The following is a 17,759-nucleotide window of genomic DNA, read 5'->3' as shown; positions in this document are numbered from 1 at the left end:
TGACTGATGTTACTGGTCGAGACGAGGGTGTCGACCTAACACGCCTATTGTGTCCATCATGCATTTTTGTATCTCGTACTCGTTCCCTTCTTCGTAAACAACATAATATATATGTATTTGTAAACGTTTTTACATTGGTTTAAACGGCCAGTGAATTGATTTTAAATCAAATAAAATTTTATTGCAACATGTTTTCATTGCCCAGTTTGTTAGTCTCGACCACGTTTTCAAAACTTCAAAATTCGAGTCGTGATTATAGAATAATAACGAATAGATTTTACGAACACGTGGAGAATCTATTTTTTTATAAAAGGGAAAGACAAGGGCATCTCCATTTCACTTTATGCATCAACTTTCATATCATCATCATGTTGGTAGCTTCCTCTCCTTTGTTTTCTCCTCATCAATGGCCATTAGATGATCCCATCTCTTTCCATCACCAACACAACTATCACTTCTCTCTCTTTGAGCCCTCCGATCATTCATTTCACGTTCAATTCTCTCCACCTCCATTGCAGCTACCCCATGTCGAGCTCGACAACTATCCATCCACTGCTACCCCATTGCTAGATGGTAGCACCAAGGTCTCAAATGTGGCCAAGAAACTTAGCCATAATGCTAGTGAACGTGATCGTCGTAAGAAGATCAACTCTCTCTACTCGTCTCTCCGCTCCCTTCTTCCCTCCACCTATCATATGGTATGGCTTCTCTTAAGAGTATGGACTAACAATTATTAGTATTTCGTAAATTCAAACTTAGAGCATCTGTAGATTGGGTTAAATCAGGTTCGAATACTTTTAGAATTAACTTGTAAATTTTTTCAAACTAAACCGTCCTTATTAAATTATGAACCCAATCTAACATGATCATAAACTTTTGGGTTGAATTCCCTTGGGTCGTTCAACTCATTTATTTAATTTTTTAATAAAAATAAAATTTATTTTTATATTTTTTAATTAAGATTTGTAATTCTTAAAACTTATTTTTGAGGTGGTGGGAGAATAAATAATAAAAAAAAAAAAATATATATATATATATATATATATATATATATATATATATATATATATTGTATTTTTTAAAAATAACAATAAATTCAGGTTGGGTCGGGTTCATGTTTTTGGAGTTATTAGATTTTTTTTAACTTGACTTTAAAAAATAGTATCTTGATCATTGAATTATATATGCGCTTGGTTCGGTAACTTATTGAATTTTGGTTTAACGGTATTTTATTTTTCAGAAGAAATTGAGCAACCCGGCGACGATCTCGAGGATATTGAGCTACATACCGGAGCTACAGCAGCAGGTGGAGGGGCTGATGAGGAAGAAAGAAGAGCTCATGACAGCCATGGTTGGACAGGAAGTTGATAGTGACGAGGAGAAAAGGAAGAAATGTGCAGCTACAAGCTCCTCCTCAATCATTTCAGCAAGTCGACTCGGTCGTCGGGAAATGGCGGTTCAGATATGCACCGATATCGACGGCAGCCACCGGAATTCCCTGTCTGACCTTTTGGTTTGCTTGGAGGAAGATGGTCTTCTTCTTTGGAATGCTTCTTCTTTTGAGTCATTTGATGGAAAGGTTTTCCATAATCTGCATCTACAGGTAATATTATTATTATTATTATTATTATTCTAATTTAGCTTATTTAATTACAATTATTTCTTTTATAATATACGAGATGAACTAAGGGTGTTCGTAAATCAAATTAGATCGGGTTGAGACATTTTTTAGATCCAATTCACTTGTTCGGATTGAAATATTTTTTCAACCCAAACAACTCTTGTTAAATAATAAATCTAACCACCGAGCTAAAATATTTTGAGTTGATTGGTTCGAGTTATTCAGGTCATTTATTCAAAAAATTTATTTTTAATAAAACTAAAATATTATTATCAAACATATAATTTAAGTTTTGCTACTCATGGATTTCGAAAATAATATATAAAGTAAAAATATATATTTTAAAATTAAAAATAAATCGGAGCAGGTTCGTGTAATCATCTGAATATATTGAATATTTATTTTATTTGAATCTGATTTGAGTTCATAATCCAACTAAAACCTATCAATTTTTACGGGTTGTGTTGGATTGATCGAATTTTTCTGATTATCGAACTTTTTTTAATTTTTTTAGCGTATGTAATTAAAGTAAAGATTATATAAAATTAATGTAACTATGAAATTTTTATGTGACAGATGGAAAGCAGCTGTAGAATGGAGACTGAAATGGTGAGTATTAAGATATTGGAGATGTTCCCATGAGAGAGAGAGAGGGTGAATGAATGTGCACCACAAAATTAACTTATAATATTAATAATATTAAAAATTTTAATGGATGAAAAATATAGTATCGACACTCGCTGTCTGATACGGAATCCGTAGTATCGACATAGGATGGTTCAATGCCTCGATAGAAATTAGATGGATGGATGTTTGAAATGTCCTTTTATTATGAACTACACACGAGCCCGATGACATAATTGAATGAGCTATGATGGTACGCATAGGTGGCGTGTGTGGACAAACAACCTTAGATTCCGCACAAGTTATGTTCGGTGGCCGAAGACAAACCTCGTCTTGGGTCTGACATAACCACAAAGCTGGGCGAAAAATAAATATGGGGATTAGATCCTTTTATGACCGATTGTGAGTGGGTCAAGATCATCATGCCACACAGTTGAAAATGTACGACCGTGACACTAAACATTTTTTTAAAAAATTAATTTGATACTTTGTCATAAAAAATTGTGAACCAAAAATACAATTCTTCCCTTGTTTAGGAATGGAAGAAAATGTGAAAAAATGAAATTCAAAACGGAAGCAAGCTGAAGTTTTTAACTTGCACGGAGGACGTTTTGTTCTTTGCATTTCACGCTTTCTCTTCTGCTTAATCTTTATTCAAATCTCATATATATGAAAATCGTTATTTAGCCTCCAACCCTTCGCGCCAGATTGGGTGGGGGGCGATCCATCGGGCTCTAAACAGCTTCGCATTTTGTCATTCAATCTTTCGCTGTAAGTCTCTTCGGATCTGATCTAACCCTATTACTCTGTTTTTTTGTTGTTAATCTCTCTCCCATTGGCGTGTTTTTTATGTCCTCATCTTAAATTTCCTTTACTTTTGGAGATGGGTATCGATCTGTGCTGCTTAATTATGATTATTTTGTTCTGGGTGTTGTTGTATCGGAAGCTATTTGTAAATTTTGCCTCTAGATGTTGTTGATTTTGGTGAAGAAAGTACCTCTGATGAGTTTTGTGTTGTCGCTTGGTTGTCTTATTAGTCGCATATAGATAGATATGGTGTTTTTCTTTAATAATAAGTTATGAAATTATATGGAATTTGTAGGGAGGAAAATTGGGATTGAATTGAGTTCTTGAAAGTGGGATTTCGAACTCAATTTTGAATCTCTGTAGAAGACTTGTAGTAGAGATGATAATTTGGTCCACAGATCTGCCGTTGGCCTTTCTCACCTGATCCTAGAGTTCCTTCTTTGATCTTCTGGCCATTCCTCTTCAGACACTGAATTTGCAATTACTTCACCGCCGATGAAACCAGAGCCTCTTCCTTAAGTGTGAGATCCCACATCGGTTGGAGAGGGGAACGAAACATTCCTTATAAGGGTGTGGAAACCTCTTCCTAGTAGACGCATTTTAAAAACCTTGAGGGGAAGCCAAGAAGGGAAAGCCTAAAAGGACAATATCTGCTAACGGTGGACTTGGGCTGTTACAAATGGTATCAGAGCCAAGCACCAAAAAGTGTGCAACGAGGACGCTGGGCACCCAAGGGGGTGGATTGTGAGATCCCACATCGGTTGGAGAGGGAAACGAAGTATTCCGTAGCTGGAAACCTTTTCTTAGCAAATGCGTTTTAAAAACCTTGAGGGAAAGCCCAAAAAGGACAATATCTGCTAGCGGTGGGCTTGGGTTGTTACATTAGGTCTGTCTCTTCAAAGACAAGGGCTCACTCCCTCCCTATATCTTTCAGTCACGTTTCTGTTTGTTTTTGTTTTTTCACTCATACCAAAACGCGGTAGGATATATGCATAAGGCCCTTTTAACATCATTGGATCTTAGTGTAGGAACTGCACAACACGTTAGGGCATGAGAGTAATGGATATAATGTGGGGAGTTAATCATAAGGCCCTTTTACTAGTTCCTTTTGGTTCGTTTTTTATGATTTTTGTCCGTCATTTCATTCGTAGGGTCTAATCTATCAATGACACATTCTTTTTGCAGAATATTTGTCTGGGACTGAGACAGGGAATGGTGTGGACGAAACTTTGTTGAATTCAATGGAGGCAGATGATTTGAAGAGTACCATGTTAACAATGAATCCTACAGTCATAGTTCCATCTCCTATTTTGTTATGGAGATCCAAGGTTTGAAGTTATTTTTCTAACAAAAAAATGTACCACATTAAGCTTTTTATGTTATGTTCTTTTAAGAATTTCTCCTTTTGAAGAGAACTTAGCTTCAGGTGCCATATTAAAAAAAAATGTATCCACCATGTCTTCATTATGATCGTTGATGCCATAGGAACAACAAATTGAGTTTTGAGTAATGGTTTCAACATCCAAGTTGTCTATGTTTAGAAAGTTACCTATATTTTCTTGCATTCTTCTTAATCTATTCTATGCTTCATTTGAAAGTAGTGGCAAAGATAGAAATTTATGTTTCTCTAAGGACTTCGATTGCATAAATATATATATTGTTCGGGGATCTGCTCAATATCCCTGGGGAAGAAGCTATGAGTATCAGGACTTCGATTGCGGAAAAATATATATTTTGAAATAAATTCTTTTTTATTTAACATTTTAGAAGAAGAGAGAGTTTTTCAAAGAGATTGGAGGGAGGAAGAGAGGAGAGTTCAATGGACAGGAAGGAAAAGAGAGAAGTAAGAGAGGATGAAGACACTTTGAAGAGAGAAACAAGTTGTTGGAGACGGGAAAATTGTGCAAATTATCAATCGTTTGGTTCGAAACATCATGGATTTCCAAACTCACATGGCACATTATTTTGTATGAATAATAATCCTTCATAATAAAAGGACTGCTAAAAAATGAGATCAATTTTTTTTTTAAGAGTATAGTTTTGTGAATAAGGAATCTCTACTTCCTCTAAGAGAGTTTGTGAGATCCCACGCCGATTGGAGAGGATAACGAGTGCAGTGAGGACGCTGGGTCCCAAAGGGGGGGGGTGAACTGTGAGATCTTACATCGGTTGAAGAGGGGAACCAAATATTATTTATAAGGGTGTAGAAACCTCTCCCTAGCAGACGCGTTTTAAAAACCTTGAGGGGAAACCCGAAAGGGAAAGCCCAAAGAGGTCAATATATGCTAGCGGTGGGCTTGGACTATTACAAATGGTATCAGAGCCAGACATCGGGCGGTGTGCCAGCAAGGACGTTGAGCCTCGAAGGGGAGTGGATTGTGAGATCCCACATCGATTGGATAGAGGAATGAGTGTCAACGAGGACGCTGGGCCTAGAAGGGGGGTGGATTGTGAGATCCCACATTGGTTGGAGAGGGGAACCAATCATTCTTTATAAGGGTGTGGAAACCTCTCCCTAGCAGACGCATTTTATAAACCGTGGGGGGAAGCTTGAAAGGGAAAACCTAAAGAGGACAATATCGGCTTGAGCTATTACAGAGTTATGTTCTAAACCCCACCTCCGCGAGCACTATAATATTGAAAATGGAATTAAATATTAGCAGAGTGTCTACATTTATCAAACTTAGGAATACATTAGATCAATAAGGACCAAAATTATATTTTCTCTTATTTTTTTGGACTCGCATGTAGAAGTTTTAATGCTGACCTAGTAATGTGCCTTCCTTTATTTTCTTTTGTTCCTTTTAATTTATTTTCTTTCCCTTGCTGTTTAGAATACTAATTACGATTAATGCCCAGGTTTTCTTGTTCATCTTCTGGGGTGTAGTTTGTTGCAAGGTTGGTTCTATTGGATCATTATGGTTTAATGGTTAACTGAGAATAGTAGTTTGTTGCAGATGAGTTGATCTGATTTGCTTTTCACCATGGTTTTGTTCGAATACAGATCGGCTGGGATTCTGTTATGAGAATGAGTGCAGACGTGCGCGACCTGTTTCTCTACGAGGCATTTTTGTATTATAATCCTCTTCTTCTGGTGGTGAGTGAATTTCTCCTCTGTAAATGCCTCTTGAATATGTTTTTTACCATTATTATCATTACTTTTGTATGATTACTAATAGACTTTTTAGTTTTGGTACTGCAGACTATGATGGTTTGGCTGTGGGGAATTAACTTATGGTTCTTTTCCCAGTCTAACGTTAATTACGCAAAGATATTTGAACTCGATCAGAATCATCTTACTCACCATGAAATTTGGAAGGTAAAAAATCTTAGTCATGCACGTTCTTCGTCATTCAAAATCGTTCTCAAAGCTATTATTGTATATTTTTCCCTATTATGACCTGCTATTTATACTTTGTGTACTGTATCTACTAACTCCATCTGTAATCGTGACTAAATTTCTTTTGTAGTGTGCAACATGGATGACTATTGTTGTCCCAACTAGCATGACAGCCTACCTGTATCTTTACTCTTGTGGAGAAGTATCACTAGCTGCATCACAACCAGTGTAATAGATACCCCTTCTTTTATTAGTATTTGACGAATATTTTTATGGCTAAATTATAGGAAACGTCGGTGAACTTTGTACTTTGTTTCAAAAATACCCTTAAACTTTCAAAAATATAATGAATACCATAAACTTTCAAAAGTTTACCCTTAACCCTTTTAAAAAAAATTCTTTTACGGTTAGTTTATGGATAGAAATTGTTTATCTACACCACATCGCCTCCCTCTTCCATTCTCTCTCTCCTATGCTTCAATCATATAACTTAACTCTTCCCTGTTTTACCCTTTTTCCTCTCTTCTTCAATACCTTATTACTCTCCTTGAATTCCCCAATCTCTAAAATTACTCTTTCAATCAAGGTATATAGGTTTCAAGAAGAAAGGAGAATAATGAAAATACCCAGGGACCTATTGGGACTTAAATGTTTTAATAAGGTTGTACGGTAAGGATACTTTTGAACGTTTTTTGAAAGTCTATAGGTACTACTGAAACTTTTGAAGGTTGACGAGTATTTTTGAAACAAAGTACAAAGTTCTATACTTTAGCCTATTTTAGTTTTTTGGAAGTTCATTTTTCGTTTTGAACTCGTTAGAATTGGCCTTTTGCAAGTTCTGTTGTATGATGCTTGTTGATTGCCAAAGTTATACATAATTACAGCTTTATTTATCACTTTGACATGGTAAACATATTTACTTAGACATGGAAAACATGTTTACTTAGATATGATACTTGCTTTGATATGGCTTCATAGAACCCTAAACCTGTGAAAAATTTTAGTTTTTTCTTTTTTTTATGAGATGTGCATCACATAACTAATATGCCTGTTGCACGCAAGTTTGCGTTACGTTAGCTCTCAAGAATACTTCTTTATAGAATAAGGTATTAGCGCACGTTAGACGATGATTGTATTCCAATTACGATATGTAGATTTGAGCTGGCTATCTTTTTATGGTTACTTATCTGTAGACGAAATGACATTAAGTTTATTTACTTTTCGTGCAGGTTCTCTTATATCTCGCTGTTGTGATAATTTTGGTTTTCCCTTTCGAAATATTTTATTTGTCATCTCGATTTTTCTTACTAAGGACTCTTTGGCGAATAGTTGTACCACTGCAGGTAAGTTTTCTGGTCAAGTCTGTTAAAGTGTAAAATACGGATTACTTTTTTTTTTTCCTTTTCTAGCCTTGAAGTTGATGTTCAATGTTAGGAAAAGCTGACAATACACAACTTTTTAATGCAAATAAATGCATATAGAATATTCTTTGTCGATTCAAAATGTTTGTGCCGTTGAAATGAATATACTTTCTTTATTTTAAGGTCGAGTTTCATATGTATTTTTGGCTAAAATAGTTCCACGACCTTAAAGCCCGAAAGGGAAAGCCCAAAGAGGACAATATCTACTAGCGGTGGGCTTCGACTGTTATACATGAATTGTTGGAGTTAGGTTGCTATGGCTGGATGTTAATTTGTTAATGTTTTTCCAATGCAGGCCATTACATTTGCTGATTTTTTTGTAGCTGATATTTTGACTTCAATGTCAAAGGTTTGTACCCTGCTGTTCTTCAGTAAAAAATTTCCAAAATCTGTTGTCTGCTTATAATAGTCGTAGTACCACAGGGCGGTTTTATACAAATGATTATGAGTGTTTTTCCATTTTCATGAATCATAGCTTAAGGTGTAAATGTCAAACATACGTATTCGCCCTCGGGAATTCATGATCAGAAACTGTTTCCTGAATCATTTTTTAATACAAACATCTCATTGTGTTATAATGCTATTTTGGCTGCAGGTGTTTTCTGATTTGGAAAGATCAGTGTGTCGAATGATTCACAGACAGGTCGGTTTTCTTCTTTAGTCTTAGCCTTAATTATTTATGTGGATTACAACCGTCTTTTCCTTCGATCACGTTTTAGCTTTCTTTTTAAAATGTTGATAGCATTCCTACGTTTTTCAAACTGGTGGACGAAAGGGTTAAGAGATTATGCTATTATGTCTGTGAATAATGTCGGTTCGAACTTATTTAGGTTGCCACCATTGCATGGTTTGAAGCTGATTCTGTCTGTGGAAGTCACTCTGTTGCAATCCCTGTGGTCCTTGTTTTGCCTTATCTTTTTCGTTTGTTCCAATGTCTTCGACAATACAAGGATACAGGGGAAAAAGCAACCCTTTTGAATGGTGAGATCTCATGATTATTGTTCCGTCTCTATAAAACCCGATGTTTGTCTTAATTATGTTTTTCTAATATGTATATTTTGCAAGAGACATTTACGGAAAATTCCCGTGAAGGGACCCCAACGAGAAGCCATACGCCGTAACCATATCACGAATCTTTATGTGTTTCTATTTACCTTGAAAGAATTCTTCGATTTTTTTCGTAATTAGAGGATCTTCGAAAGCAAACACTTTCATAGGATTGATCGGTTAGAATCATCTATGCTCGGGGCTTCTCTTTTATGTTGGTTGATATCCACGAGCGTTCAGACCAGCTTGTGCGCATGACGACTGTTCACGAACTAAGCGTTCTGTAGTTATGCATTTGTAAAACTTATTCAGCCCGAAAAAGATTCTTTTTTCATAATCTCTCCGGTGCTCCAGTCTTGGGAGATGAAAGAAAGAATTTGATTTCCTTGAGCCCCTTACCATCCCAAACTAGCTTCCGTGAATTTGTTTCTGTACTTGTGCTTCAAATCTGTTGCTTGTCATGCCATAGTGATTCTATCTGCTTATCATTGCAGCTTTAAAATACTCGACTGCAGTACCGGTTATTTGTCTATCCGCCCTTAAATACCATGTCTTCCCTGATAAATGGACCAACGTTTATCGACCTCTGTGGCTGCTATCGAGTGTTATGAACTCGTCATACTCATTTTACTGGGATGTGAAACGAGATTGGAACTTGAGGTATGCTAGTTACCCTGTGTTTTCTTTTCAGTTCTGTTTTTTTGTTCCCTCCTATAGTTGGGTTCCTGGTTGAAAATAAATATTTATATATGGTATTCATTTTCATAGCTTTTCGGTGAATCTTGGCCGTTTTGTAATGCCGTTCTGACTTCGGGGTGAGGGTGGTGGGTCGGGGAGGGGGACAGAGCGGAAGGGGGAACTTGGCGTTATTATAATAATCCATGTTAAAAGAGAATATAATGGCCCAAGTCCACCGCTAGCCGATAATGTCCTCTATGGACTTTCCCTTTCGGGCTTCACTTCAAGTAAACCATGGCATCCTAGACTTAGGTTAAAATAGATGGTTGTGCATTTCATGTTTTTGAATTTATTTCATTATCGTTTTCTATTTTCATTTCTGAATTATGTTTTGAGCACGTAAGACTATGACGTTGTTTTTAAGGATGAAGTATGTTTATTCTGAAATTTATTATTTAAATGATGATGTTTTAAGAGTTATATTCTGCATATGATCTTAGGCTAAGATGATGGTAGCGACTTTAGGTAGCCGAAATCTAGGGTCGTTATAGAGAACATGCTTTATGAGGTTGTATGTGCTTGTACGGTTTACTTGTGCAAGTGTCTGGAGAAATTCTTAGCTGTAATGGTCCTGTGTTATGCTTACTTATGTTTATATCTCATGACAGCACTTTCACCCGGATTTTCAAGTTCAACCGACCGCACTTCTTATCGCATCTCCTATATGGGCAGAAATGGGTAATGTTCTTGATTCGAACACTTGAATTGTTTTCTTAAGCCAGCCATAATCTACATGGTTTTCTAATAAGATTCAATCCTTGTTGATTTAACATGGGACTTACGGGCTGCGTAAACCCGAACTTGGGAACGGAATAGTTTCTTATTGCTGAGCTTTGTTAATGACCTTCCTCGTTGGCCACTTGGCTTAACCTGTTTCAAGCATCTTTTCTGTAACCGCCCGAGCCTACCGCTAGCTGATATTGTCCTCCCTAAACTTCCCCTCAAGGTTTTTTTCACCAATATAGTTTCTGTGAGGTCCCACGTTGGTTGGGGAGGAGAACAAAATATTCTTTATAAGGGTGTGGAAACCTCTCTCTTGCAGACGCATTTTGAAAACGTTGAGGGGAAGCCCAAAAGGGAAAACCCAAAGAAGAGAATATCTGCTAGCGGTAGGCTTTGGCTATTACAAATGGTATCAGAGCCAGACACTGAGCGATGTGCCAAAGGGGAGGCTGAGTCCCAAAGGGAGGTGGACACGAGGCGGCGTGCTAGCAAGGGCGCTGGACTCTGAAGGGGGGGGGGGGGGGGTGGATTGGGGGAGTCCCACACCGATTGGAGAAGGGAACGAGTGCCAGCAAGGACGCTGTACTTCGAAGGGGGGTGGATTGTGAGATCCCGCATTGGTTGGGGAGAAGAACGAAACACTCTTTATAAGGGTATGGAAACCTCTCCCTAATAGATGCGTTTTAAAAACCTTGAGGGGAAGCCTGAAAGGGTAAACTCAAAGAGAACAATATCTACTAGCGGTGGGCTTGAGCCATTACAATTTCATTCATAAAATGCTTCATGCATTTCCTTAGATAACCAAGTTCTATTTCATTCATAAAGTTTTCGAGTTGTAATTCAAAAAACCACAAATAGATTACCCTCTTGACAGAAATATGATATCTATTTAGCTGGATTATATTGATTTAATGATACTCAGGTTTATGTCTGGGTACTTGGAAGTAATCTGATATTGCGGTGTACATGGACTTATAAGTTATCTGCTCATCTTCGCCACAATTATCTTACGGTCTTCGCGATCACTGCGTTAGAGATCTTTCGACGTTTCCAGTGGATATTCTTCCGAGTTGAAAACGAGTGGAGCAAGATGAACTTGAAGCCGAACGTACATATTTCAATGAGTACTCTCTCGACCGAAGAAGACAAGTTACTCAACTCTAGTAGCCATGATGTTTAAGAACTTCATTGATTGTTGCATTTTTGTGTGGATGCATTTGTTTTGAATAATTGTTTCATTAGACTATGAGGAGAGGTCCTTTTCCTTCACAGATGGATTAACATTTTTGAGTTCTAAATGAACATTATGGAGCAAGAGCATTGTTAATTATCCTATCGTACATTGTCGTCGATATTGATAGCTTATTTGTTGTCGTAATACAACTTTATCGTTCCCTTAATCAATCATCGAGGATTATCTTTAGTGTAAGTTTGAATATTTGGTTGACATATAGAAGGACCATGTTCAAGTAATAACCTAAAGAGATTATATTATATGGATAAGGTTGGGTGTCATTCTGATCGAGACATGTAAGTGGAGGTATCCTATATAATGAGTTTGTATAACACAAAAAAATTAATTCTTTTACTAGAGATATTCACTTTAACCGGGAATGGGATGCCTTGTTTAGATCAGGACTTGGAGAGAGAGTGAGGAACATATTTTTTATATTAGATAAATAGGGTTGGAGACGAGCTTATATTCCTCGTCCTCGTCCCCTTTTGATGAAACAAGAATTCGTAGAATCAAAGAAATTAACACCTCCTTATGCAAATTTGGATCAACCCAGAGATAAAGTTGTAAAAGTTGTAATTTAATTACTCGTTAACATCAAAGATTTAGAAGCAAAATTTGGAAATCTTGTTCTAAATTGATTCATTTTATAATCTAACTTGATCAAGGTTGGACTCAACGACACAAACAAAATCTACCACAAGAATTGCATTATAAATATCAAAACTTCTGCTTAAGAGATCGACCAAATGGGCCCGGGCCAAACTTTTGTGTGAGATCCCACATCGGTTTGGAAGAAGAACGAAACATGTTTTATAAGAGTATGGAAATCTCTCTCTACTAGACACGTTTTAAAAACCTTGAGAGAAATCTCGAAAGAGAAAACCTAAAGAGAACAATATCTGATAGCAGTGGACTTGAACGGTTATATTTTGGGTCGACTTTTCTAGAGTTTATCTGGGTGTAACTCCGTGTACTTCGGGTCGTGTGTTAGGCTTGTGATAGGCGTATTCGTTTTTAGGTTTTATTAGGATATTATATCTTTAAAATCGTATTGCCCAACACATACATAATATGGTTATATGTGCATATGAAGACATGATTTCTTAAACACGAAGTTACCAATTTCCAACACATTGGTTTTGTCTTTTGTTCTGTCTTCTTTTATCTTTCTTTTTGTGGAAGCTTACCGACCTATTGTGCAAATGACGACCACGGCTGGTCAAAAACAATCAGCTCCCCCATTCCCTGACACCCCGAGCCACAAATCTAACCATTCAAACAACTCCGTTTTAACTCGGGTTAAGGTTTCACGTTTCAGTCAACTTGAGCATAATTCAATTACTTAAACTATATATTCTCGAGTAAGAAGTAGCGTTTTGAATCTTCCTACTTTATTGTCCTCTTTAGATTTTTCCTTCTAGGGCTTCCCTCGAGATTTTAAAATACTTCTACTATGAAAAGGGTCAGCCCTACTCCAACCAGTGTCTCGCACCATCCGGTGACTAGCTCTAATACCATTTCTCGATTTGTGGGGTCACGGGACTCGAGTTTTAAAATCTTGAGGTGAGACCCTTTAAGAAAAAGTCCATACAAGACAACATTTGCTAGCTATGTGCTTGAACTGTTACCTAATTAAAATTGATTTCAACGCTCTACTTTCACGATCATTGAGCTAAATAAAACCTACCCATTAACATTAAAAGAAAAAAAAAAAAAAAAACACTCTTGAAGAGAAATTACTTTAAAAAAAAAAAAAAAAAAAAAAAAAAAAAAAAACTTTTGTGTAGTTTTCTTTGACAATACTCGCTATCGAGATGGCAGAATTAGGGGTCGTGAGAGATAGTAAAAGGATGCATCCATTTCTAGTCACTCAACCACTCCCGCTCGAGCTCAACAAGATTGCTAAAGGGTTGGTCATTAGCCAACTAGTCTTTTCTCTCATCTTTTAAGTTTGATTTCACTCACTTAATCAACTCTCAAAGTACTTATCGAAACCTTGGTCAACCTTTCGAAATTGATCGAGGGCCCACCTGGCCAAGGTTGAACCATCCAGGGGTCACCCAACTAGACCTAAGGGATTGGTTGGGTTTGGATGTGCACTTCTGCGTCGTAATCGGATCTCTCGAATTCTCATGGCCAATTACTATTTTCACCCTCATAAAATTTAACTCCTAATACATACTAAAATTTTATATTTATTAAATGCATATAAAAATATGATTGGTTAAATCTTTTTAAAAAAATTAAAAATATATATTTTAGAAAATAAATGAATTGTATTTATTTTAAATTAAGTATTCTTTGAATAAGATGGCGTTTGAGAGAGGGAGTGAGATTCGAAGCACGAGTTTCGGGGACAAAAGAGACAAGAAATTACCAATTTCCAACACATTGGTTTTTGTTTTTATGTTCTTTTTTTTTTTTGTAGTCTTCTCCTTTTGTAGAAGCTTACCGACCTATTGAGGCAAATGACCGTTTTAGCTATCCGATTAATTTGAACATAGCTCAACTAATTAAATTATATGCTTTTGGATGAACCGTCATACGCTTTAGCATGTGAGTGAGAATAAAGGATCTATAATAACCTAAACGCACGCACCGCTAGTAGATATTGTCTGTTTGATCCCATTACGTATCGTCATCAGCTTCAGGTTGAAAATGTGTCTGTTAGGGAGAGGTTTTCACACATTTATAAAGGATGTTTCGTTCATCTCTCCAACCGATGTGGGATCTCACAATCCACCCTCCTTCAGGGCCCAACATCCTCACTGGCACATCACTCGGTGTCTGCCTTTCATACCATTAATAAGAGCCTAAACTCACTGCTACCAGATATTGTCTGCTTTAGCCCATTACGTATCGACGTCAATCTCACAATTTTAAAATACGTCTGCTGGGGAGAGATTTCCACACCCTTATAAAGATTGTTCTGTTCCCCTCTCCAACCGATGTGGGATCTCACAATCCACCCTCCTTTAGGGCCCAACATCCTCACTGGCACATCACTCGGTGTCTGCCTTTCATACCATTAATAAGAGCCTAAACTCACTGCTACCAGATATTGTCTGCTTTAGCCCATTACGTATCGACGTCAATCTCACAATTTTAAAATACGTCTGCTGGGGAGAGATTTCCACACCCTTATAAAGATTGTTCTGTTCCCCTCTCCAACCGATGTGGGATCTCACAATCCACCCTCCTTTAGGGCCCAACATCCTCACTGGCACATCACTCGGTGTCTGCCTTTCATACCATTAATAAGAGCCTAAACTCACTGCTACCAGATATTGTCTGCTTTAGCCCATTACGTATCGACGTCAATCTCACAATTTTAAAATACGTCTGCTGGGGAGAGATTTCCACACCCTTATAAAGATTGTTCTGTTCCCCTCTCCAACCGATGTGGGATCTCACAATCCACCCCCCTTTCAGGACCCAGCGTTCTCGCTGCCACACCACCCAGTGTCTGGCTCTATATCACACCCTTATAAAGAATGTTTTGTTCCCCTCTCCAATAGGTATGGGATCTCACAATCCACCCCCTTTCAGAATCCACCGTTTTCGCTGCCACACCACCCAGTGTCTGGCTCTATACCACACCCTTATAAAGAGTGTTTCGTTCCCCTCTTCAACCGACGTGAGATCTCACAGAACCATATCACAAGAAAAATTTTAGGGTTATGAAGTGTCGAATCGAAATTCTGAATTGAAACATCCAATCAAAACTAAACCGAATTATATTAAAACCCTAATTTACAGCTATAGAAGTGTCAAACTAAGCACTACTATCTAGAAGATTGATTGTCCTATCTTCAAAAGAATCAATACCCAAAACAAGAAACAACATGTTCATTTAAAAGGAGGAGCCCACAGTTCTACCACTTGCAAGTTGAGAGTTGCAAAAAACCAAACCAAAACTCATCCAACTTCATCCCCTCTAGGTGTGTTTTCATGTGAGAATCACTTTTCTAACAAGTGGATGACATCAATATTCTTGTCTTTTCTCATATCATCAATACATATAAAACCCAACACGAATCAGATGAACACAAACCATTTTCGTCTCGAAAGATCTCAATATGTCTACCAACACAATGTCAAGCAATCTCGAGAGTGAAACCTTTCGAGAATTCTTCGAAAATTGGTTGGTCGAGCAAAATCAATACCTAAGTGAACTCATTTCCCTAGCGAAAGCCAACGACACCGATCCAACAACATGTTCGAACGATGTCGACATGCTAATCAAACGAGTCATGGAGTGTTACGAGCATTACTACAAGGTGAAATCCGATTGGATAGACCAAGATGCATTGGCAATGCTAAAGCCAACATGGATATCATCATTGGAAGACACATTCCTATGGCTAGGAGGATGGCGACCAAGCATAGCTTTTCACTTACTCTACTCGAAATCCGGTCTCCAACTCGAAGGTCGTCTTTCCGAGCTAATCCACGGCCTCTCGACGGGCGATCTAGCCGATCTCTCCTACGAACAAATCATGGAAACCGACACGTTACAAAGGGCGACGATTAAGAAAGAGAGGGAAATAAGTGAAAAGATGGCGAAATATCAAGAGACAATAGCTGATCCATCAATGGTGGAGCTAGCTCATGTGGCGAGTGAGTCCAAAAGGGAAAGGGGAGAGTCATCGGGTGAGTGCATGACAAGAATGGAAGAGCAATTGACGGTGGCTTTGGGAAGAAGAGAAGATGGTTTGAAAGAGATAGTGAAAATGGCTGATGAACTAAGGCTTACAACGTTGAAGGAAATTGTTGGGATATTGACAAAGTCACAAACGGTTCATTTTTTCATAGCGGCTGCGGAGTTGCAATTGAGGATTCATGAGTGGGGATTGCAAAGAGATTGTGGACGACGATCTAAGGAACCAAATTGATCCAAAAATGGCTTTGTTTTTGGAAAATAAAATGGTTTGATCTTGAAATAGTAAGGTAGGTATTGGTTTTGTTGTTTGTGTTGTGTTCTTTGTTGTCTCAATTCAATAAGTTCTCTTGTTGTTGGTGGGGGTATGTAATTGTGTCATATGGCATTACTCATTTTGTTTTTTGTTAGAGGAATTTGTCAACCATCCACGTCTTCCACGTCTTGATCTTGACATGCTCATCTGGGTCATAACCTACTCTCTTTTTATTATAGTTGAGACACTCACCAATCGTTGCAAGGGATCATACATTGGTTGGGGAGGAGAACGAAACACCCTTTATAAGAGTGTGGAAACCTTTCTCTAGTAGACGTGTTTTAAAGTCTTGAGGGGAATCTCGAAAGAGAAAGCCCAAAAAGGACAATATCTGCTAGTGGTGGACTTGGGCCGTTACAAATGACATCAGAACCAAACACCGGACGATGTGCCAGCGAGGAGGTTGTTCCCCGAAGGGGTAGACATGAGGCGGTGTGCCAGTAAGGACGTTGGGCCGTAAATGGGGTGGATTTGGCGGTGAGGGGGGGTCCCACATCGATTGGAGAAAGGAATGAGTGCCAGCGAGAACGCTAGGCCCTGAAGGGGTGGATTGTGATATCCCACATTAGTTGGGGAGGAGAACGAAACACCCTTTATAAGGGTGTGGAAACCTTTGCCTAATAGACACACGCCTTGAGAAGAAGCCAGAAAGGGAAAGTCCAAAGAGGACAATATCGATTAGTGGTGGGCTTGGGCCGTTACACATGCGCTCGTATTACGCATGTAACAAGGGTGTACTTGATAGTCCCCAGACAGTCGGATTGGATCAAAGCTTCAAGTTCAGGTTGCGAATCGGGTAGGGGTCGCGCCTTTGAACCATATGCAGCACATATTAAATCTTCTTTTTTCATCGTCCAATCCACAATCGTCACGTGTCTCGAACCACTCCTTGGGAGAGTTCTCTTTTCAAATTCCTTAACTCTTTTCTTTCTTCTCTCTTTTTTTTTTCCATTTTCTTCTTTCTTTTTCTTTTACCTCAACAATCTTGTTAGCCGAGCAGTTCAAAATGACTATTTTGCCCCTCATTTGACTTAGACCGACTTTTTCTTAATGTTCACTATTTTTTTTAGTTATTGAAATTTTTCTCTCGTACGTCATCTTAAATTTAATGTTTAAGATCCTCAATAAAATTTTGGAAGTATGTGGTTAAAAAAAAAGTCGAAAAATTAATCCTCATCGAGACTCGGTATTACATTAACCTAAAATGATAAGTGGACGTACTGTT

At 37.9% G+C, this 17,759-nt stretch overlaps 3 protein-coding genes across 7 annotated transcripts; all 3 read left to right on the top strand.

Moving 5' to 3' along the window:
• The first annotated feature begins 359 nt into the window (after positions 1-359).
• LOC111781015 (transcription factor bHLH100-like) lies at positions 360-2,292 on the top strand. The gene is made up of 3 exons (XM_023661410.2): positions 360-698; positions 1,241-1,603; positions 2,198-2,292. Exons 1-3 carry the CDS (start codon positions 369-371, stop codon positions 2,261-2,263), a joined length of 759 nt encoding a protein of 252 aa, XP_023517178.2. The 5' UTR covers positions 360-368; the 3' UTR covers positions 2,264-2,292.
• A 490-nt stretch (positions 2,293-2,782) lies between these two features.
• On the top strand, positions 2,783-11,651 carry LOC111781862 (uncharacterized). 5 transcript variants are annotated; one of them, XR_015414493.1, is made up of 14 exons: positions 2,783-3,016; positions 4,238-4,380; positions 5,912-5,950; positions 6,057-6,149; positions 6,255-6,371; positions 6,523-6,618; positions 7,622-7,735; positions 8,109-8,162; positions 8,409-8,456; positions 8,644-8,794; positions 9,355-9,520; positions 10,207-10,276; positions 10,641-10,974; positions 11,244-11,382. XR_015414493.1 is itself a non-coding variant. In XM_087120170.1 (13 exons), exons 2-13 carry the CDS (start codon positions 4,294-4,296, stop codon positions 10,827-10,829), a joined length of 1,224 nt encoding a protein of 407 aa, XP_086976296.1. In that variant the 5' UTR covers positions 2,783-3,016; positions 4,238-4,293; the 3' UTR covers positions 10,830-11,237. The 5 variants fall into 5 exon arrangements, 4 of the variants coding, with proteins under 4 accessions (XP_086976296.1, XP_023518353.1, XP_023518352.1 ...); XM_087120170.1 differs by lacking the exon at positions 11,244-11,382 and having other exon boundaries at positions 10,641-11,237; XM_023662584.2 differs by lacking the exon at positions 10,641-10,974 and having other exon boundaries at positions 2,788-3,016; positions 11,244-11,651.
• Positions 11,652-15,589: 3,938 nt separating this feature from the next.
• Positions 15,590-16,672, top strand: LOC111782063 (protein DOG1-like 4). Its single transcript, XM_023662840.2, has one exon. The coding sequence runs from the start codon at positions 15,638-15,640 to the stop codon at positions 16,451-16,453; it is 816 nt and encodes a 271-aa protein (XP_023518608.2). The 5' UTR covers positions 15,590-15,637; the 3' UTR covers positions 16,454-16,672.
• The last annotated feature ends 1,087 nt before the right edge of the window (positions 16,673-17,759 follow it).

This window comes from Cucurbita pepo, chromosome 19 (genome assembly GCF_057944985.1).
Source record: "Cucurbita pepo subsp. pepo isolate OVF chromosome 19, ASM5794498v1, whole genome shotgun sequence".
Classification (NCBI taxonomy): Eukaryota; Viridiplantae; Streptophyta; class Magnoliopsida; order Cucurbitales; family Cucurbitaceae; genus Cucurbita; species Cucurbita pepo.
This window is presented reverse-complemented; position numbering and strand designations above follow the sequence as displayed.